At 36.5% G+C, this 23,572-nt stretch overlaps 1 protein-coding gene and 1 pseudogene across 1 annotated transcript; one reads left to right on the top strand and one right to left on the bottom strand.

Annotated features, from left to right (window-relative positions):
• Positions 1–472: 472 nt before the first annotated feature.
• On the bottom strand, positions 473–2,120 carry NHLH2 (nescient helix-loop-helix 2). The gene has a single exon (XM_031967359.1). The coding sequence runs from the start codon at positions 2,085–2,087 to the stop codon at positions 1,680–1,682; it is 408 nt and encodes a 135-aa protein (XP_031823219.1). The 5' UTR covers positions 2,088–2,120; the 3' UTR covers positions 473–1,679.
• A 1,957-nt stretch (positions 2,121–4,077) lies between these two features.
• The window catches only part of LOC100931065, an 81,032-nt pseudogene continuing 61,537 nt past the window's right edge, over positions 4,078–23,572 (top strand).

Genomic DNA, 23,572 nt, shown 5'->3' on the forward strand with positions numbered 1-23,572 from the left:
TTTATATGCAAAACAGCGCACCATTCATGAGATATGAAAAACGCGTCAGATAGAAACCAGATTATATCTATTTTCACTACAAAATATTGCATTATATAAAGCAACAGAGACACAAAAAAACCCTGAAAAAGACTAAAATCTTTGGATAGCAGATGTGTTCTTTTTTTCTTGTCTCTAAAACGCACTCCTTGTTTTAAGAGATTCACAGCAGAGAACATGAAACATTTTCAGGTTATAGATTTTTTTTTTTTTGGTTGTCACAGAGGAAAGTAGTTCTGGATTTTTTTTTTTAGGAAAATAACTCAATTTCCTAAAAACATCCCACACACATACATCACACACACAAAGAAGCTACTCTCCTTATATAAACTGTTTGCAAAGTACTTTTCTGACATAACTACAGAGAAGAATAACAACAAGTAATTCTTTTTTAAAAAACTATAATAGTGAAGTGCTAGTGTTGTTGATCTCACACACACAAAAAAAAAAACTTTCAAGAACAAACATCTGAATATATAAAATATGTTTAGAAACAGGGAGGAGCGTTTGTCATACAAGTGCAATATAATTGGCGCAAAATGAAGACCACTGGATAACCCCAACAAACACTTAAAAAGTTAGACATAATTATTCCACAGGAAAAAGTGTAAACACTCGACTATAGAAATAAATTGGCACAAAGTATCCAAAGTAAAATTGTCACCACTCTGAAAAATAAATGTTTTGAAAAAAATAGTCTACTCCTTATAACATAAATAAAAAATAGTTCTGTTATTATTTTCTAACTGCACCCATGGGTCACATGTTTAAGGTCACAAGTAGATGTTTTTGGATATGTAAAGGGGCACTTAGCCTGAAAAAGCAATTTGATATTAAATTATCCATGTAAATATGGATTTTTTTTCCTTTCTATATTCATATCTTGCAGCTAAGATCTTGCCAAGTTCAAATCTCCTCACAATGTGTTTATTTCCTCCTGGTTCTCTTTTTAGCCTTGCAAAACAGCCAACTTGCTTTTTGTTTGTATGTTTGTTTTGTTTGTTTTTGCCAGTTTTCTACATCATTTCTTGTCACTACAGAAAGAAAAGCTTTTGAAAGGGCCCTTAATCTCCACAGTGGAAGAGGTTTTCTTTTTTTTTTTTTTTTTTTTTTTTTTTCTGACTGGTGATTTTTTTTTCAAGGAGAAAAATTTCCACTAGCCTAAGACACGCTTTTGCCTTCCTCCTTTAAACGAGAAAAGAAAAGATGGGGTGGTAGATCAGGGTGAAAAAAAAATGCAAGCCCTCGAGTTAGCTCAAGCTGACCCATGCAAGGGATAGTAATAGACAGTCAGAAGAGAGGCGGCCTGGAGGTGGCTATCTCAGCTGGGGTTCATGAGGTACTCCTGGCCCGAAAAACAAAAACAAAAAAACCTTTTTGCATCCCCGGAATCGCAATGCTCCCCTTTTCCCTCCCACCCCATCGAGGTCAGAAGGGGGGGCCCCACCTTTCCCTTCTCCCTAGGCAGAGTATTTTCCAAGCTTCTCCCCTCGCAAAGTCATTCCAGGGCGGCAGCAGCAGCAGCAGCAGCAGCAGCATTGCGTCCTCCTGCAACCCCAATACCACTGTCCCGGCCGCGGCCGCCTCGGTCTGTCCAGGCCTCAGAGACAGACGAGCCGGCTCCCTCTGGACCCCAGTCCCTACACGTCTAGCACATGGTTGAGATAAGAGATGTAGCAGATGGCCAGGCGCAGGATCTCGATCTTGGAGAGCTTTTTGTCCGGGGGCAGGGTGGGCAGCAGTTTCCTGAGCTCGGCGAAGGCCAGGTTGAAGGCCTCCACGCGGATGCGCTCCCGGGTGGCGTGGGCCGAGCGGTACTTGGCGGTGGCTCGGCGGCGGCGCCGCTTCTCCTCGCGGCTCAGCTGCTGCGGGTGCGGGTAGAGCGTGGCTCGGCTGCCTCCCTTGCCATCGGCCTCGCTCTCCTCCACTGGCTCCAGGTCCGACACGCTGCCCAGCACCTTAGCGTCCGGTCCGCCCAGCGACTCGGGGTCCGAGGGAGCGGAGCTGGGGTGGTCCGAGTCGGCAGCTTGGTCCGGACTGAGCATCATTTTGGAGGCTGGGGATTGGGTTAAAAAAAAAAAAAAAGGAATCAATCCCTCTTTTTAATGGGTGAAGGGGAGCGCCACAGGGACATCCCAACATACACGCACACAGACGCTCACGCGGATGGGTCAGCACCCCTCTTCCCCTACCACCGACACCTCAGCTTCCCCTGGATCCCAAGGGATTGACAGGAGGCGGGGGAGAGATCGTAGTCACTGACCCCAGTCCTGGGAGCAGGGAACGGATACAGAACCCAAGGGAGACAGAGGCCGAGGGAGGGGAAAGGGAGATGGCAGGAGGGAGGGCGCGCTTTCAGGACAAAGCTGATCGGGGAGGGCGGCGGGAGCCGGCTGGCAGAAGAAGCGACCCACTTCTTCGAAGGCCGCCCTCCCCCTAAGAGAGAGAGCCTTTTGGTCAAGGGGCGAGTCAAACGCTCTGGGCTAGCGAGAGACCCCGGTGACAGCTTCCCACAGGCCGCAGCGTCAGCTCCAGCGTGGAGGACAAGGTCCCGGTCACTCGAGTCAAGCTTAGGAGAGGCCAGAGGTGGGATCGGCGGCTCAGCCAGAGGATAAATCCGACTCTGAGCACGGTTTTTGTTCTACGACCTATAAACTACCAACTCTCTAAGTCCCAGAGTCTGTCTGTTGCACGCCTCTCTCTGTTTTTGCCTTTTTGTATCTATTTCTGTGTCTACTGTTCTATCTCTCTGTCTCTCGTCGTCTCTTCCTCCTCCTTCTTTTCCCACTTGTTCTCGTTCTCTCTCTCTCTCTCTCTCCTTCTCTCTCCCCCCTCCCAATTAACAAAAAGAATGATTAAGGACAACAAATCAATACAATCGGAAGAGTAACTGGGTCCTTACAAGGAAGCAGGACGCCCAGCCCCAACATGTGCCTGGCCCACACCTCGAGGCCTCCCTTTCCTGGATCCAGAGCTCAGAGCCCCAAGCCCGGGGGAGGCTCTGTCTAGCGCACACAAGGATCCCGGGGCTTCTCTCTTTAATGGGAAGGGAGCTCTATAAAGAGGCCAAGTCCTTCCCCCCTTCTCTTCCTCCCTCCTTCTTCTCTTCCCCCCCCTCCCCCCCGGAGCTTATGGAAAGGGAGGGAGCGGGGAAAGAAGACCAAGCTTGAGACTGGCCAGGCCCAGCTAAGGGAGATGGGGCTCAGGAAAGAGCGCTGCGCTAGGCTGGGCTGGGCTAGGGTCTTGGGGGGGTGGAAGCGGGCGGGAGAGGGAGGGGCCGCTGCCATTCTAGCTCCAGGATTTGGAAAGTAGGCTCTGAGGGGCGGTGGGTGGTGAAAGCGGTGATTCCCCCCATCCCACATTACCGCCCTCCCCCGGCTCCGAAATAATAAGTAAATAAATTAATAAATAAACGCGGAGGCGCCTTTCAAAAGAAAATTGACTCGTAGCTCCTTGCAGCCTCACAGAGCACCATCTGTCATGCAGACAGCAATACAAATTCAGGAACTTATAGAGACATGTCTGCCTGTAATAAAACAATGCGTCCGGCCGTTCGAGAATAACCTTGGAGAGGAAATGTGGTGGTCTGCAGCCAGGGGGTGGCGGTGACGGTGGAAGATGTGTGGGAAGAGAGCGGGATGGGGAGCCGGGGGTGCAAAGAACCGGGGAGGGAGGGAAGGCATCACGCTAACCGTACAGAAAAAGCCATCTCCAAGTCCTCGGCATAGGGGGTAAAGTTTGGGAAATCCCACAGACCCACCAGCGCTCGGAGCCGCTCTAACTGTCCGGAAGGAGGCCCAGGCTAAGACCCCGTGGGTCCGCACTCCTGCCCACAACGCGAAAAGCCTGGAATAAGACTCCCAAGTTCGGGCCCGCCTTTGGAGCTCCCAGCTTCTTCATCTTACAAGACGCATCCAGGGAAGACACTCTGACAATTCCTAAACGTCTCCCAACCCTCGCCCCCCTTTCCGCTCTTTCCTCTATTTAAAGAAATGAGTCCCTGAGCGCCGAAATCCACCTGCTAGTGTTTCCATCCCCATGCAAAGAGAGCGCAAAGGAAATCGTAATCCTCTAAACCCCGACTGCGAGAGTCTATTGCCCCGGGAGTCCACGTTCATTTCCGAGGTAACCTGGGCGCTCTTTTCGAGAAAACAAAAGCGAGAAAGAGCATTCCGGGTACCGTCCCAGATTGCACTCTCGGTACAAATTTGCTCGCGAAATACCTTTGAAATATTCTTTTCTTTTTATCGTTCTTCCTTCCTCGGAAGAAAAGTGAGAGCCCACATCATTAAAAAACAAAAGCATAAAAAATAAAAACAAAACAAAACCCACAAGCCTAGAAACCCGGCTTTAGAGGTGAGCGTCCTTTCCAATAATTTAAACCCTGTTTGTGTTTAGATCTGCTCTCCCGTGGACCTAAACAAACCCCCAACTCTGGGAAAAACCTGAAGAAGATAATTTGTTCGAGTACAAAGTTCATAGTTTGCCCTCGAACAGCGTGTTGGATTCGCTTCCATTTTTTTTTTCCTGGACCAGCTTTTACTGCAGTCATTTCTTTCTTTCTTTTTTTTTTTTTTCTTGAAAAGTAACTAAAATGCATTTTAAAATGTGTTTGGTTGGTTGGTTGTTTCCCCCGCAGAACAAACTCAATTAGTTTTAAAGTGCTAAAGAAGTGATGGGATGAATGAACTTACCTTGGAGGGGAAAAAACCTCCTCAGAGACTTTATCTCAGATCTTTGAGACTGAAAATTCGAGGAAAGGGGTAGGGGGCAGATACCCCAACTCGGAAGAGGACGAAAAAATTAAAAGCAACAAATTAAGGTTGTATTCAAAAATTAAAACGAAGCTGTCATCTCTCCGTTGACCACGGTGATGGAAAAGATTTCCTTACAGTAATGAAGGTTCTCTTGGCAGATAATATTAAAAATACATTTTCTCTTTTAAAAAATATATAGAAAATATTCGTTGGCTGGTTTTCGATTTTCACATGATTTGTTGAAAAGTCTTGTGCCTTTTCCCCTTCTCGGCTTCCAGGTCTCTATAAATAACAAAAGAGATGCAGAAATAAACACCATCAAAGCGAAAGACTGATTTCTAATAGCCAACAGATCGATAAGAGTGATGGTTAAGATAAAATTTCTCTCTTGTTGTACTCATTGCCTTCCCTTAATAAATCTTAAGAGAAAATTGATAAATACAGGTCATAGATGCGATCTCGCCAGAATTGAGGACCCCCCCCCCAGATAAGGCTTTGTTCCGCTGATATCTCTCCTGTTCCCAGGAACACAATACAGTTAACTCCGGAATAATGTTGTCTTTTCCTTCGCCTCCGTTTATTTATGTGTATAAATAGATATATATTTTTCGAAATCCTTCAAGGCTTGACTATATCACATCTCCATCCCCCACATCACTTCCACCCCGGAATCCCTTTTCTTTACCTTGTAATAAAAATATAATCAGTAGCTTGAAGATGCTGGGTTGGTGAAAAGTGAAAGTCTCCCGCTAGTCACAGTGACAGTGAAGAGGAGAAAGACTGGAGAGAGGTGGTGGAGCAGAGGAAAAAAAAAAAAAACAGCAGAGATTCGTGTGTGGTTTCTTGGCTCTCCTGGTACCAATTGATTCAGCCTAGAGATGGTGTAAGAGATAAAGGCTTAAAAAGGAGGATGGAATTTTTTCCCTAAATTGATATTTAATGGGAAATCCTATTGGACAGAAACCTGGACATGAGTCACTTAATTGGACTTGACATCTGTCACAGTGTGGGAGTTTTCACAGCCCAAATATTTTCAGCAGATCAGATTCCCATTGAATCTGTGCCACAAAATATACCCAGTTGAAAGCAGTCTATGACATAAACCTTAGCCTCTAAGTAGAGTCCACTGACATAATAAGAATATTTATCTTTTGCAAGATGAAGGATGCAGTCTTTAGGTGCAAATAAACAACATATTGACTGTGGGAAAACTCCCATGATATACTGTAAACAGCAACAACAGCAGCAGCAACACAGATTGCTGTTTTAAGATGTGGTGAAAAATGATAAGTCTGTATGCATAAGGAATATAAATATGTATACATATATATTCTTATACAAATAATCACACTTATATATTACACAGATCTCTTATTCCTTAAAGAACGTGCATATTTTAAAGAATGTATGTCCTTTAAATAAGAACCAAATATGTGCGTATTAATTAAGTACCATAAATTAGTTGAACATTTATTCAATCATGCTTACTTTGTAGCCTTTAAAATGTATTTCAATAGGAGTGAAGCCTGTATATCTCTTCTTGAGATAAGTATTATTGTGTCAATTTTCAAAGTTAAATAGTTATAAATAAATTCGCTATTTGAGAGTGTTTAATTCTTATAAGATAGCTTCTTACTAGATGAAAAGATTGATGGTCCATGGAGGAGTTAGGAACAGAATCCAGGTATACTCATTTTAATGATCACTAGATGAGAACACATTGCCTTTCTGGGTTTGTTTGTTTATCCATTCATTCACTCATTCATTCAAGTTAAAATATGGCATGGCACATGTGCTGATGATCCAACTTCCTTCTCCCCTATTTTAGCAGGCAGGCACCTTCATTTCTATGGAGCACATAGTGCTAAGATTTTGTAAACATGAACAAATCAGTATTATCTTCCAGTGTCTACATAAGCTGGTGGATTTGAATATGCATATGTATTTTTCAATAAAGGGGGAAAATCTAATTCAATCTTTTTAGTGATTTTGATTTTTAAAATTATGCTAATTGTCATTTGATTAACTATATTGTTCTAATTATAATTTGGGACATTTTATGGGGTTGAAATTTTTTCAATTATATAATCCAATTCTTCCCTCAGTCCCCAGGGAAGTTTGTGGAGGTGGAGACTTCTTCATGGTTTTGTTTTCTAATTCTATTTGTCTCACAAATAAGCTTTCACTTGTTTAAAAAAAAAAAAGGAGCAAGTGGCTAGCTGCCTGCTGGGAACTACCCTTTGAGGCTTCTCAGAGTAATAAGCAGTAGAGTTTTCCTTTGCACACACTTTTTGTGTGTGTGTGTGTGTGTGTGTGTGTGTGTGTGTGTGTGTGCTTAGAGAAACATTGAGGAGACAGGGTAAGAGTTTCCTTCCCCTTCCCCTCAATGTAGAGGCTAAGCATTTTCTAGCTTTCCTGGACTTTTCCAGGACATCACTCCATCACAGACTTCACTTTCTAACTATCCCAATCTTGACCCTTTATTTAACCAAATTATGCTGTTGTCAGTTCTGGAATCATAGAAGTACAGACTGAGAACTGGAAAGGACCTTAGAGATGAGGAAACTGCTACCTAAAGAGGTTAAATTAATCTGTGCAAGGGCACACGGATAATAAATAGAAAAAGTTAGTCTTCAAATTCAAGTCATCTGATTCCAGATCCAGCACACTCTCTACAGTGTCAAGGCTTCTCTCTCTTGTCTCTGTGTCTCTGTCTCTATCTCCTTTCTTCCCTGCCTTCTCTCTCTCTGTCTCTGTCTCTGTCAATCTGTCTCTTTGCTCATATACATATTTATATCTGTATGTATCTGATACTTTCTCTGTATATTTTTCCTTTGATCCCTTGTTGCTCATCTCTTACTAAACCCAAACCCTAGATTATTCTTACTGTAGGATTCTTATAATCTGAATGAACCTGTGATTAAATAGGAAGTCATACAAATGTGCCTAAATGAGTCCATGAGAAAATTATATTATCTAACATCAACTGGGCTCTCACTGAAACAAGGCAATCCTTGTATCCTTCCCTAATTGATTTTCTATCAGTCCTCAAAGGCTCTTTCTAAGCTTTTCTTCTCTCATACTTTTATCTTCACATTAGCTTCTTCCATTCTTAGCATTGGATCTCATTTCATACTTTATTTTTTTTATTTTAATTTTTTAATTTTTAATAGCTTTTTATTTACAGGTTATATGCATGGGTAACTTTACAGCATTGACAATTGCCAAACCTCTTGTTCCAATTTTTCCCCTCCTTCCCCCCCACCCCTTCCCCTAGATGGCAGGATGACCAGTAGATGTTAAATATATTAAAATATAACTTAGATACACAATAAGTATACATGACCAAAACGTTATTTTGCTGTACAAAAAGAATCAGACTCGACCAGTAGATGTTAAATATATTAAAATATAAATTAGATACACAATAAGTATATATGACCTAGCCATTATTTTGCTGTACAAAAAGAATCGGACTCTGAAATATTATACAATTAGCCTGTGAAGGAAATAAAAAATGCAGGTGGGCAAAAATATAAGGAATGGGAATTCAATGTAATGGTTCTTAGTCATCTCCCAGAGTTCTTTCACTGATGCAGCTGGTTCAGTTCATTACTGCTCCATTGGAACTGATTTAGTTCATCTCATTGCTGAAGATGGCCAGGTCCATCAGAATTGGTCATCATATAGTATTGTTGTTGAAGTATATAATGATCTCCTGGTCCTGCTCATTTCACTCAGCATCAGTTCGTGTAAGTCTCTCCAGGCCTTTCTGAAATCATCCTGTTGGTCATTTCTTACAGAACAATAATATTCCATAATATTCATATACCACAATTTATTCAGCCATTCTCCAATTGATGGGCATCCACTCAGTTTCCAGTTTCTGGCCACTACAAACAGGGCTACCGCAAACACTTGTGCACATACAGGTCCCTTTCCCTTCTTTATGATCTCTTTGGGATATAAGCCCAGTAGAAACACCGCTGGATCAAAGGGTATGCACAGTTTGATAACTTTTTGAGCATAGTTCCAAATTGTTCTCCAGAATGGTTGGATGTATTTACAATTCCACCAACAATGTCATACTTTATTTTAAAAAAAACAGAAGCATTTTGCCTTGATATTCCTTCAGCATATTCCTGTGCAGATATTTATGTTCAACCCTATCTAGTCTCTCCTGATCTCTCCTGCATCACCAATTGCCTATTAAACATTTTGACTTGCATGTGTGGTAAGCATCCCACATTCAATATATTGGAAACAGAATTCATTGTCTTTCCCTTCTTAATAACTCTTTTTTCCCTTTTCCCAATTTTACAGTTTCTGTTATCATCCTTGCACTCAACTAGGAATGTAGTCTCATCAATTTTATTACTACAGTGTTTTTACCTTCTGGCCTCTTTTCTCCAGTGAAATGGCTATCACCTTAGTTTGAGCCCTCATCACCTCAAATGGTCTCTCTGCATCAAATTGCTTCCTTTTCCAAGTTGTTCTCCACATAGATGACAAAGGGATTATCTTAAAGCACAGATTTTACCAAATCACTCCTCTATCTATCCTACAATAACTCTCTATTGCTTCTAGAATCAAATACAGATATTCCTTCATATTTAAGGACCCTTTAAATCTGTTTTAGGACCACTTTATGAACTTTCACAGACTTGGTGGTCCAGTCAAACTGGCTGACTTTCTATCTCTCCTATAAACTGATCCAGGTACCTTTTATGTGAATTTTTACTTTTTCATTTTTAAAAAATATATTCCTTCCTCACCTCTGCCTCTGAGACTCTTAAGCCTCCTTTAAGGATCATCTCAATTGCTTCCTCTTACTGGAGAACTTTCCTGATCTCCCCCCCTTCCCATCCCCACTTTCAGCTGATAGAACCTACTTAGCACAGTGCCTAGCACTTAGCAAATTTTTAATAAATGTCTGTTGACTGAGTCCTCCTGAATAATAAAATATAAGGTACTTTAGTGCAGAAAATGTTTTATCTTTGCCTTATTTCTGTAAGACCTAGATCAATGCCTACCATATAGCAAATGCTAGTTCAATTCATATAGATGGAAAGTATCAGAGCTAAGATACCAATCTTGTACTAAATTCAAACATTGTACTCTTTGTATTTCTAATGGGCACAGAAGTCATCCCTTTGTAAGAAGCATTTAAAACCAGGTGAAGAGAACTGATCCCTAAGAGACTGAAGAGAAAAGACAAGAATTGTTAGTGGCTGAACTCCTTATTAAGAATTACTGAAGTAAAAATAAGAACATACAAATATAAGTAGTCTGCACAAATTCCTAGATTTCCTTCTTTTCCCCAATATAACATACAAATGGAAGCTGACTTGTACGTAACTGCTTCAGAACCAGACTGAATGGAAAAGTGATTAGATCTAATTGTTTTTCATGAAACCTGCTATGAAATTGGGGAAAGAATTATAATTTTTATTTCTATGTAGTCAGATTTACCACAAGAAATCAGATTGGATTTTTGTTTGAGATGATTTTTCCAAAGTTTGGGTAGACCCAGATATTCTTTGAGGTAATTAGGTATTGCCACAATGCACAGAGTGCTGGGTCTGGATTCATTAGATATGAGTTGAAATCCAGACCCAGGTATCGTGTGACCCTGAGCAAGCCCTTTTACCTCTGTCTGCCTCAGTTCCCTTTTCTTAAAATGGGGATGATATACAGAATAGAAACAAGAACAACAACAACGGAAAGATGAAGAAATAATGGAAAGACCATAGATCTATAGTTGAAAAGTAATTTAAATAGTAGCAAGGTCAAAACCCTCTTCTTTTTATAATAAAAGAATTACCACCAAGAGAAATTAAAGACTTGCCCAGTATCATAGTATATGATAGATTAGATTACAGGTTTGTCTGAACCTTGAGCACACTAGACATGTGCCTTGTGCTCAATGTCATATTGCTTCTCTGTTGCCTAGAACATAAAAGAATATTGAAATCTCAAACAGAATACAGTCAATATTCATTTTGTAGAATGGGTAGGTACTTTGTGGACCTAATGATTTTAAAAGATTATTTATGAGATTTCCCAAGGCATTATTTGTTAAATAATATCTTATCACACTTAGCAAAATTCCTGGCACATAGTAGGAGTTTCTTCCCTTCCCCCATTTTCTTCACACATATTTTTAGATCTACCTTACCTTAGAGAAATCACTTAAATCATAATTCAAATCAAACAAATGAAGGAATAAAAATTTAAAAAAACAGCATGCACACAAAAGTGCTAATATCTGAACATTTACCTTTCAAAAGGCCATCCCTAAAGAGAAAAAAATAAACCAGTGCAATTTAGAATGATAGAATTAGAAAAGACTTTAGTTAATCTATTCCATAGCTTAGGAAGTAGTTCAGAAAGAGAAATTTATCTACCTAAGGTCACACAGTCAAAAACCCAAGTTTCTTGACTCCCAGACCAGAGTTCTTTCCATCAAACCATGCTTCCTCCCAAAGGAATGATGGAATAAAAGGAATATAGCATCAAAGTGGAGGGGATATCTTAGTGTTGTGCTCTTTCTTTCCCTCAGATAACAGCTCATCCAACAGTTGCTCTTACATATGAGCATCTAATGACAATATCACTTTGACAGAGATAAGGTACAAGGCAAGGTTTTCTTGCTTGAGCTACTCAGATCTATATCCTGTAAGCCTCTCTCCCACTTTTCTCCTGTCCTTACTGTACAATTTTCTCTTTCAAAATCTCACATGTAATTAGACAAGTTTTTTTTGCGATGAAAAGAAGCAAGATGGAAAATTCTATATATGAAATAGATCCATGTTCCTCCCAGTAAAAACTACTTGCCTCCCCTAAAGTTTATAAGATGATAGGTAGAGATGGAAAGAGCTCAGGTGCTACTTAGGCCAATCCTCTCTTTTTATTGGTGAGGAAACTAAGGTCAGAAATGTTGAATGATTTGTCCAAAGTCATACTGATAATAAATGGAGAGTCAGAATTTGAATTTATGTCCTTTGATTCCAAATTCAGCTCATATATGCCACTGAACCAATCTCTCTTTTAGAGTATCATTACTCAGAGAGTGTTGGGGTTGGAATCAAAAGCCCTGGGTTCTAATCTTGACCCTTCCCCCAACCAGATATTTGGTTCTTGACAAGCTACCTCATTCCTCTAGGACTGAGTCTTCCTATCCCACCTATAAAATGAAGGGGTTGGCTTAGATGGTTTCTAAGACCTGTCCAATTTGACACTAAATAATTATGTGAACTATTATTTACCCAGCAGTGTTCCAGATCGTATTTTTTCAGTTGATTTTTAACCCAAGTCAAGTACTTTAAAAAGGATGAGAATAAATGCAATCTTTCGAGATAATTTGGCTTAGTGGATAGAACGGTGTCTTCAAGTCTCATCTTGGATGCACTTGACTTAATGATACAAAGGTGTCTTCAAGTTTCATCTGTGATGCATGCTGATTAAGTGATCCTGGAAAAGTCTCTTAAACTCTCAATGGCACTCTTCTTTCTCCCAACTCCAACCTCCCCTAACTCTTTAAAACAATAAGTTGTAGAAAAAGTGCAGATCTGCTTTTGTAAGGAAAATTCATCACCAAAAACCCTTTAAATAAGTGAAATTGCAAGTGCAGTAAACCAAACAAATCAGATTCAATCCATGGTTCTAAGCTATTGAGATCTTTTCAGTCTCTGACTTTGCTATCCAATGTGTTATCTATAGCTGCCATCTTTGTGTTATCTAGAAATTAAGCACATATGTGATCTATAAGCCTTCATCAAAGTAAAAAAAATTGATGAAGAGAATATCCAACAGCTAATCCTAAATGGAATGGGCTGCCTTTGAAAAAGAGAGCTGCCCATCACTGGAAGTAGACAAATAGAGCTTGGGTGACAGACAGCCTTCTAGGTCTTGATTTTTTCTAAGGTTTTGATTATTTCCTTTTTTAAAGGGGATTCTTGAATTAGGAGAGAAGTTGATATGGATGAAGTCTGAGGTGATTTCTTTTCAACTCTGTATTTCTGTTTCTATGACTACAGCCTTCAATTAAACAAATCATTGTGGTGAAAATAGAAAGATCAACACAGTCATAATCTAATAAATTTAATGACTGATTGTTGGTATTATTAGCTGGTTCACAGAATATAGATTATGGAATATTTAAAAGAAATGTGATAGAGTAAAAAAAAAAAAAAAAAAGGCATTGGTCCTAGAGTCAGAAAAAAAAGACCTGAATTTGATTATCACTTTGGACAGTTACCAGCTATGTGATGTTGGAAAAATCACTTAAATTTTATGAATCTCAATTCTCTCACCTGCAAAATGAAAGTGATAATTCCTGAAGAACCTAATTCCCTTATTATAGTGAGGAATAAATAAGATAATATATGGAAAGCACTTTTCAAAAACTTAAAACATTAAAAAAAGCTTCTGTGTTATTCTCAATGTTATCATTTTTCTGAGGGCCGTTATTGAACCAAACTCTACTTCCCTATAATTTCCTTTCATTAATTGTAATTAGCAAAGAAACTCAACAGATATTTATTAAGCAGTTACTTAAGGCAAGGCATGGGAAATACAAAGATGAAAAAAATATTGTCCCTCTTCTCAATGAATTTATAATCTGATAGTTATGTCCTAATTCGTAGATTTGAAAATAACATGTATATTTGTATGTGTTCTAAACACCCATAGCTACATCGGTATCTATAGCTAATCTAGATCTATATTCATATTAATTCTTACTTGAGGCTCCAATAAGCTGTAGCATATTCAAGAATCAGTAAAATTGTTTGGGAACATGAGTTAAACAAAATTGAAGGGAATGGACCTATTGGTGAATTGGGGAGAGGGGAAGAATCTACCCCAAGTATAAATAGGCTACAAGGGATGGATGAGAACAATTTATTCCAATGGCCATGAAAGCCGTTAAAGCAGATACTGCAGAACACTTAGCTTTTGGTCAGACATTGAAGATAACAAGGTCATTCACTGCATCCTGGACCATTACTAGTCATCTTAACTTTTGTTTTGCCACTGGATTTTGATGACTCAGGAAGAGAGAGTGAGGCTGATGATTTGTGCACTTGCCTCACTTAAATCCAATTTTTGGGCAAGTCAACATATCATGATGTGAAAACAAAGGATGAACAACAACATATTCATATCTATAGCTGCATCTACATAAAAATTTAACTCTATTATCTATCTAGTGTAATTTAGGAAATAATGAACTAAGAGTTTATAGAGTATTAAAACTAGAAAAGATCTTAGAGAATTTCTACTCCAACCCTCTTCTTTTACAAGTGAGGAAACTGAGGTTCATGGAGGTAAAGGGAATTGTTAAAGAGATTACAGATATTTAATAGGTAAAATAAGAACATAACAAGAGTATTTATTGACCCTGTCCATTTTTCTTTCTTCTATGAAATGCTTTTTTATTTATATTTTTAAAAAAATACTCCAAGTAAGGTCCAGTGAAAGTTTCCCTTAATGATAAGGTGAGGGACAGCTAGGTGGTGCAATGGACAGGGCACCAGCCCTAAAGTCAGGAAGATCTGAATTCAAATATGGACTTAGACACTTAACACTTCCTAGCTGTGTGACCCTGGGCAAGTCACTTAACTCCAATTGCCTCAGTAAAAAAAAAAAAAAAAAGGATGAGGTCACTAGTTCAATGGTTTTAATCTACTATTTTAATCCACTAATTTGTATTTTATTCAAATAAAATCAAGAAATTATTACATACAAGTTATAATATAAATGGTAAATTATATAATGAAAATAGCATGAAATATAAAGGTTTATTTAGTGGTCATATTTATAACATATAATGATAACTATAATGTTAATGTGGTAGATGGACTTTCCCCCCTCAAACTATGTCACTAGGGATATTGCTTCTTGAATTTGTTTTCAAATGTTAATTGAAGTAAATATTTCATATTTATAACAGCTACTACAGAAAAGCCAATTTCACACAAATAAGAAGTAACTAATAGTAGTAAAATTTATATCATTTTGATAAACCAGAGAATGATTTTTTCACCCATGGCCAAAAGATTAATGAGCCAGTCTGGTTGGATGCTTTTTTTTAACATATTATATCAAAACAAATCTTTTTAACCATTCTTTTTTCACATGGAATAATACCAAATGTATCACATTTGTCAATAGCAAGTGGGTTTCCATATTTGTATAAATATCTAAGTATTTAAAATAAAAAGTCAGAATTGCTTCTGTAGATTGGTTAAGTGCTTTTAAAAAATTCTTTCTTCCATTTCATTTGGAAGGAAAGTATTTCTTGAATTGGGAAAGATTATTCTAAAAATGTATTATCCATAGCTCCAACTTTTTCACAAATATAATTATTTTGTTTTTACAGATCAAAGTAAAAATATACAGACCTTGAATTTATTTATTTAGAGAGCTCAGTTTTCAAAACTATGACCAAGTAAACTAAAGTCTCAAAGGGAAATTGTTATAAAAATGAAATTGCTTCATCTTTTGTATTATAATAACTAAGAAAAATGGTGTTTTCTTTCTTTCTTTTGGAAAGAAGATGGAATTTGCCTTTCTGCCCCCTTATAGACACTGCTGTTAGGGGGCAGTGAGGCTTCAACTGTTAAAGTGGGATAGATTTATAGAGGAATCAGGAGACCTCAGACACTTACTAGCTAAGAGAGACTGGGCAAGTCACTTAACCATAGTTTTCCCCAATTTTCTCATCTGCAAAATGGAGATAATAGCCTCTGGGGTTGTTGTGAAGATAAAATGAGATATTGTTTTCAAAGAGATTGGCAAATATTAAGGCTCTATATAAATGTTAGCTGTTAGTATTAGTCATTATTATTAATACTCAGGATTCCTTCATAAAGACTGAAAACTGAGAAGATTCCCAAAAAGAGGGAATGTGATTTTTCCTTCCCCACCTCCATCAGTGATCATGTATATATTTTTGAATGGGAGATACTTGAGCTTCATTTAAGATGGAGCAGAGACAAACACTCCAGATAGACTTACATGTGGGAGGATTGTCATTTTAGAGAGAAGCAACAACTATAAACAGCAATGTCTCTGATAATAGAGAAAAAAAAAATAAAAGCCTCCAAACTTCAGTATGGACTTTAAAAAGAGTTAGCATTGGAAATCAGGAGTCAAACTGTGGCAAAGAATAGACAAGAGGAGCCTAGATAAAATAGGTATCTGGAAGAGATGCTATATCCAGCCAGGATGATAGGGTGGAAATTCATGGGAATTTTAAATGAAGAGAAATGATTTTTAGGCTCTACAATATCAGGAGTTCTGAGTTGCTCTGGTTAACTATGTTCCTTATGAGTATGTTTCCCTATTCTTAAGCTCTATGTTTGTGCTCACTCTTCATAATTATGGTATGACATTCCTAAGTACAGGCCAGATTTATGAAGGGAATATTTTAATCTACTGTTCTAACTGCCATTGTAGTATAAATGCTTTTGCTGACATTTGGCAATGACTATTGGCTAACTGTTAAGGGAAAATACACGGATGGGGCTTATGAGCTATATTACTAGTGCAGACTTACAGGATTATTCCTAGAACCCAAGGTAGCAATCACCCTCTTCACTCAGAATTTGTGAGTTTAAGTTGAAAGAAGAGGCCAGAAGTGCTATCTTTCCAATACCCCGGAAGTACTTTGAAACAATAAAGTCAGAGTATTTTGCAATGACATAGAAATGTCCAGTATGCTTTCTTCCTATCATTGCATAATTCTATGAAGTCTTTATTTTACTGCAATGTTTCTTATGAAGTTGATTACTTTTGTAAAACTTGGAAAAGTTCTGATCCATCCTCATATTTCTCAAGGCAAGTGATTGTAAAAATGTAAAGTGCCCAAGTTGTACAAAGGGTCACCTTTTAAACTAGTGTTTATAGAACTACATTTCACTGTGAATCATCAGTGCATAGTCCAAGAGAATTCTTCCACATTATACCATTTTAATTTTTTAAAGATTTGTTAATTGTATTGACATTTTATTTTCACATGGCATTGACATAAGTGGATTTTCAACGGAACAGATATTTCCTAACATCAATTTCAGTGCTATCTTTAACTATATCTATTGCATTATTCATTTACAAGGCAAAATAGAAATGTTTTAATTTCTCAAATAACTGATTACAAACTTCTTCAAAAATACAGGTAATTATTCCTCTCACAGGATTATCCGCACATGAAACTAGTCACAATTGTTTTGCATATAATTCACCAAGCATTATTTTGATTGTAAAAATTACTTCTGATTATAACTACTGTTCTTCTTCCAAATAAGGCTTTCTACTTCCCACTCTTAGCTCTATACTTATTGTTAGAGCAATCCTTTTGGTGTGACAGACAAGGTTTTTGAAAAAAAATTATTATTACTTATTAAAAACATTTAATTCTCTTTGAAAAATTATCTTGTCAAGTGACACTTGAAATCATGAGAATGGATGAGTTCTTTAAAGAGGAGAATGGAGAGTAGAAGCCTAAGGACTAAGGCTCCAGAAATGCTGCCTTTGGTGATGAAAAATGCCAAACTCTAATAGCTTTGTTCTGTATTCATTAATGAATAAAAGCAGATCTGGGGGAAAAAAGAATAATTTATCTTGTATTGCCTATGGATTCTGTATGGATACATTCAAGCTGTCATTTCAATTTATTAGGTTTAATACTATCTGCATTTCCACAAACAAATGCAGTGGTCTTTCCACTTCAGCCATAACAATATTTATGAATTACAATGATAAAGACAACAAATCGGGTTTTCTGGATTTTTTTTTGTCTTTGTGTTTTTATATTTCCTTTATTTAAATATACTCTAATGGTTTTGCTCATATTAATTTTAACTGCTCCAGTGGATTTCCTTTTCAAACCAGACTTATGTTTATCCATAAAAAAGGGATCAGATTCTTCTCCTTAAAGATTAAAGAGAATAAAATATTAAAGATAATTAAATTTAAATTCAATTATTAGAAATTTCAAATGATTATTCATTTTTAAAACCAGCTATGTTGTACTTTGTACTCATTAAATTATGATATTTTCAATAAAAAATTTACATAAATACATTTGCTCTTTTTCAATGAAGGCAAAGGTCAAAATAAACAAAAGTGAAACTAATACTATGGATTTGCTACACCCGACAGTGAATGTAGCACAACAAAAATTGAATGCAGCATATATCTATACATACATATATAGACAAATTTTAGTCTCTCTGTGCTTAATTTTAATGAAGATATGATCTATAATTGTCCTCTTCATTTGTCATGGGCTCATGGTAAGTTGATATCACTGTGCTGCTTTCTTAATTCAAATGAGAAAAGTGTAAACTTCAGGTTAAGTAATCTTTCTGAAAAAGTTAAAAATACTCTAACAGCTGCTGTTTCCTAATATTGTTCATTTTGTCAAGTACAACATAGTTACCTGGTTTGAAAAAAATTTTTTTTCAAAACCCCACTCTTAATGTGGGGCATACCCTATAGTTTGGAAAATTCTTTCCTTTTGTCTTTATGGCAAAATTTCTCTATTCTAATACTTTAATGACATTTATTTGAGAAATACAATCTTGTTTACTTAGAAAACCCCAAAGAATTAGCAATGAAACTGAGACATTAGCTTTAGTAATATAACAGGATGCAAAATAAACCCATTGAATTATCAGCATTTCTATATAGTAGTAATAAAATTCAGGAGGAAATCAGAGAAAGGGAAATTCCAAAAAATAGCTACAAAATGCACAATTTGGAATCAATCTACCAAATATAGTTACTGAACACTTTTAAGGAAACAGTTAATCCAATAATCGGAGAGATCTTTATTGTTCATGAATCTCATTCAAACACATTAAACATGACAATACTGTAGAAATTGTTTGCTTTAGTGATATATAAATCAAAATACTCAGTAGGTACTTTGTAGAAACAGACAAAATAATAACAAAAATTATTTATAGGAACAAGAGGTTCAAATTCCCAGAGAAATTATAAAAAAATTAAGAATGAAGAAATTATAGTACATTTTGAATTCAATATCAATCAATAATCAAAACAGTGATTTGATACTAGTTTAAAAACAAAAAAAAATAGATAAACAAAATAAACAAGATAGAAAAATAAAAAGCAGCATATCTTAATAACTAAATGCTAAATTAACCTGAGATTATAGATTATTTGGGAAGACTTCCATTTAACATAAAATTTACTGGAAAAACTGGAAAATGACTTAAAAATAGCTTTAGAATAACATCTTACATCATATACAATATTTACCTTAAAATGGATATAATAAAATGATTATGCTAAAAAAAATCATTAGAAGAAAACAATATTGGGTACCTTCTACAATTATAACTAGGGAGAAAATTCTTAGCCTAATAAATGTCAAAGAAAATCACAAAAACAAAAAAGAAAATTTTAATACCAGGAAATTAGAAAGTTCATGCACAAACAAAATAAATTCAACTAGAATAAGAAGAGAAGCTGTTAAGTGGGGGAAATAATCTTTGTATAAAATAACACTATTATGGATATGATATCTAAAATCCACCTTTTACAGGAAGCTTTCATTAACCTCTCTTAATTCTAATGCCTTCCCTCTGTTAGTCATTTCCCATTTATTTTGCATGTAGCTTGCTTTGTATATATTTGTTTTCAAGTTGTTTCTTCTATCAGTCATTAAGTTCCTTGAAGACAGGGACTGCTTTTTGCCCCTTTGGTTTCTACAGAATTTAGCATACTGTCTAGCACATATCAGGAACTTAATAAATGTTTGTTGGTGGATTAATTAATGTTGATAAAAGTTTAAAAATCATTTCCCAAAGAACAAATAACCAAAGGATATAAAGAATCAAATTTTGAGAAAAATTTATAAATTAATGACTATATGAAAAATAATGACTATATGCTTCATCACTAAAAATATTATCAATACAAATTTATAAGAATTCCCAAATTTTGCCTCACATATAGTAAACTGACAAAGATGACCAATGTGGGAAATATACAACATGGGAGGAGCTATAGGAAGACAGGCAAATTAATACACTGTTCATGAAGTCATGAACTGGTCAAAACATTATGAAAGAAAATCTTGAATTATGCTTTTTTTTAAGTGGCCAATTCTTCTTAACAATGTGGTAATTCTAGGAGAATTATGGAGACTGAATATGGATGGAAGCATGACATGTTCACCTTTTGTGTTTGTTTTTTTCTTTCTTGTGTGTTTTTTTTCCCTTTTGGTACGATTTTTTTTTTGCATGAGATGACAAATATGGAAATACATTTAAAAGAACTACACATATTTAACTTATATTGGATTGCTTGTTGTCTTGGAAAAAGGAATGTTAAGGAAGAGGAGAAAAATCTGTAACACAAAATCTTACAAAAATGAATGTAATGTGTAAAAATGTTTGTGCAGTCCTTTTTGTAGTGGCAAGAAACTGGAAACTGAGTGGATGCCCATCAGTTGGAGAATGGATGAATAAGTTATGGTATATGAATGTTATGGAATATTATTATTCTGTAAGAAATGATCAGCAGGATGATTTCAGAGAGGCCTGGAGAGACTTACATGAGCTGATGCTAAGTGAAATACAGAACTAGGAGATCATTGTACATGGCAACAAGAAGACCATACTATGGAGGCAGCTAGGTGGTGCAATGGATAGAGCACCAGCCTTGACATCAGAAGGACCTGAGTTCAAATGTGACCTCAGACACTTAACACTTCTTAGCTGTGTTATCCTGGGCAAGTCACTTAACCCTAATTGCCTCAGCAAAAAAAGGAAGGAAGAAGATTATACTATGATCAGTTCTGATGGTTTTTACTCTTGCTGTTGTTTGCTTGCATTTTATTTTCTTTCTCCTTTTTTTTTCCTGTTTGCTTTGATTTTTCTTGTGCAGCAAGATAACTATATAAATATGTATGCACATGTTGGATTTAATGCTTTTCTACCATGTTTAATATATATTGGATTACTTAAGAAAATGAATATGATATGTTTTTTTTAATGTGGCAAAACTTTTATATGAAGTGATGCAGATAAAATAGAGAAAATATTCACTAAAGGCTTTCTATATCCCAGCCAGTGCTCAGCTCTGAGAATACAGGTACAAGCAAAACATAAAACAAAACAATAAAAAAAAAAACAGTTCCAGACCTTAAGGAGCTTGCATTTTAAATGGGGCCGACAACAACCAAAAAGGACCTTTAAGTGTGTGTGTGTGCATGTGTGTGTGTGTGTGTGTGTGTGTGTGTGTGTGTGTCTTTGGGAAGATATTTTATAATTCTATTTCTAGAATCTCCTGATTAAAAAAAGCTAGATGATATAAAGTGCTGAGCCTCAAGTCAGGAAAAATTTGAGTTTAAATACAGTCTCAGACCTTTACTAGTTACATGATCCTGGCCAGCTTATTTTAGGTTCATCTGCCTCAGTTTCCTCAACTGCAAATTAAAAATAATAATAGTACTTTCTTCCCAGAGTTGCTCCCAGAAAGGAGCAAGGAAAATATTTGTGAAGCTTTATAAATCTTGTTTCATTCCTTCAATTAATCTTTTTCACTGCTACTAGAATGATATTTCAAATGCAAATTAAATCTTGCCAACTGTTGATCAATAACTTCAGCAACTATGGGTTTTTAGACACATAAATATATTCATATGCATATATATAAGACCATACTATGATTGTTTGTCCTTTGTTTCTCTAAAAATTTATGACATTCTGTCATAAATCCAAGTTTTTCCATATTTTTCAAATTCCTCCACCTCTTTATTTTTTATACCACAGCAATATTCTATTATATTGTCCAATTATTTTAAGTAGTTTAAAACAGTATTGATTAATATGGCTGACATATGGTGTAATTTCCCTATTTTTCTCATTTGATTAAATCTATTTTAGTTTTAACTTTTTTAGACATCATGATTACTACCCCTGCTTTTTCTGCATAATAAATTCTGCTCCTAATCGTTATTATATGTGTATGTGTTTTATCTCATTTCCTATCACTCCTGATTCCTCTACTTCTATGAGCTACCTTGCCTTCCTGTTACTGAAACCATCATTTCCCAAGATCCCTCTCTTATCCTTACCCTTTCTCCTGGCCCTCTTCTTTCTATCTAAATAAAGAACACTTTCATAGACTTCCAAACATATGTTGTTCCCTTTGTACCATTCCCATTAATCTACATACCATTCTATACTCTCCCATTCTTTTCCTTCACCTTCTTATTTCTTTATAAATTTAGAAACTCCTATTCCCTTCTAAATGTGTATGTTGCTTTCTCTTTAACCTTGACCTGATGTGAGTAAGGGTGTTTCTAAAAATCCCTCCCTTTCTTCTTACTTTTTCTTATATTCCCTTATCCCTTTACCCTCCTTATTCCTTTATGCTCTTTTTTCTTTCTAAATTTCCTCTCTCTTTAACTCGCTACCAAGGAGAGTAGGGCTCCAGAGCTATCAACCCTCCTCCCCCATCTAATTTGCTCTGTGTGACTTCTTCCTCTCACACTTAATTTGTATTAGGTAATTACTCTTTCTTACTTTTTCCTACATGGATTTACTTTTTAGAATAACATCATAAAACTGGGACACTGATACATTGTTGGTGGAGTTGTGAACGAATCCAGCCATTCTGGAGGGCAATCTGAAATTATGCCCAAAAAGTTATCAAACTGTGCATATCCTTTGACCCAGCAGTGCTAGTACTTGGCTTATATCCCAAGGAGATACTAAAGAAGGGAAAGGGACCTGTATGTGCCAAAATGTTTGTGGCAGCCCTGTTTGTAGTGGCTAGAAACTGGAAAATGAATGGATGCCCATCAATTGGAGAATAGTTGGGTAAATTGTGGTATATGAATGTTATGGAATATTATTGTTCTGTAAGAAATGACCAGCAGGATGAATACAGAGAGGATTGGAGAGACTTACATGAACTGATGCTAAGTGAAATGAGCAGAACCAAGAGATCATTATATACGTCAACAATGATACTGTATGAAGATGTAATCTGATGGAAATGGATTTCTTTGACAAAGAGACCTAATTCAGTTTCAATTGATCAATGATGGACAGAAGCAGATACACCCAAAGAAAGAACACTGGGAAATGAATGTAAACTGTTTGCATTTTTGTTTTTCTTCCCAGGTTATTTTTACCTTCTGAATCCAATTCTTCTTGTGCAACAAGAGAACTGTTCGGTTCTGCACACATATATTGTATCTAGGATATACTACGACATATTCAACATATATAGGACTGCTTGCCATCTAGGGGAGAGGGTGGAGGATGGGAGGGAAAAATCGGAACAGAAGTGAGTACAAGGGCTAATGTTGTAAAAAAATTACCCTGGCATGGGTTCTGTCAATAAAAAATTATTATAAATAAAAAAAAATAAATTAAAAAAATAGAATAACATCATACTCAGCTTTCTTTCTAACTACCCAAACACTAATGACAATCTATTTTTATGTTTCCACATATAAAACAAAGTTTTTTATACTTGAGGCCCTTATAATTAGTCTTTAATGTTTACCTTACATTTTCTCTTTTCCCTTTTTAGGTTTTAGTATTTCTTATTTTCCCCAATTGCATATAAAACATATTTTTATATTTGTTTTTAAAATTTTGTATTCCAGATTCTCTCTCCTCCCCCCTCCCATGTTGAGAAGGCACATATGAATTATACAAAACATTTCCATAAAAGTCATGCTGTGAAAGAAAACACAGATTTTCTCCCCCTCCCAAAAAAAA

This window comes from Sarcophilus harrisii, chromosome 4, assembly GCF_902635505.1.
Source record: "Sarcophilus harrisii chromosome 4, mSarHar1.11, whole genome shotgun sequence".
Classification (NCBI taxonomy): Eukaryota; Metazoa; Chordata; class Mammalia; order Dasyuromorphia; family Dasyuridae; genus Sarcophilus; species Sarcophilus harrisii.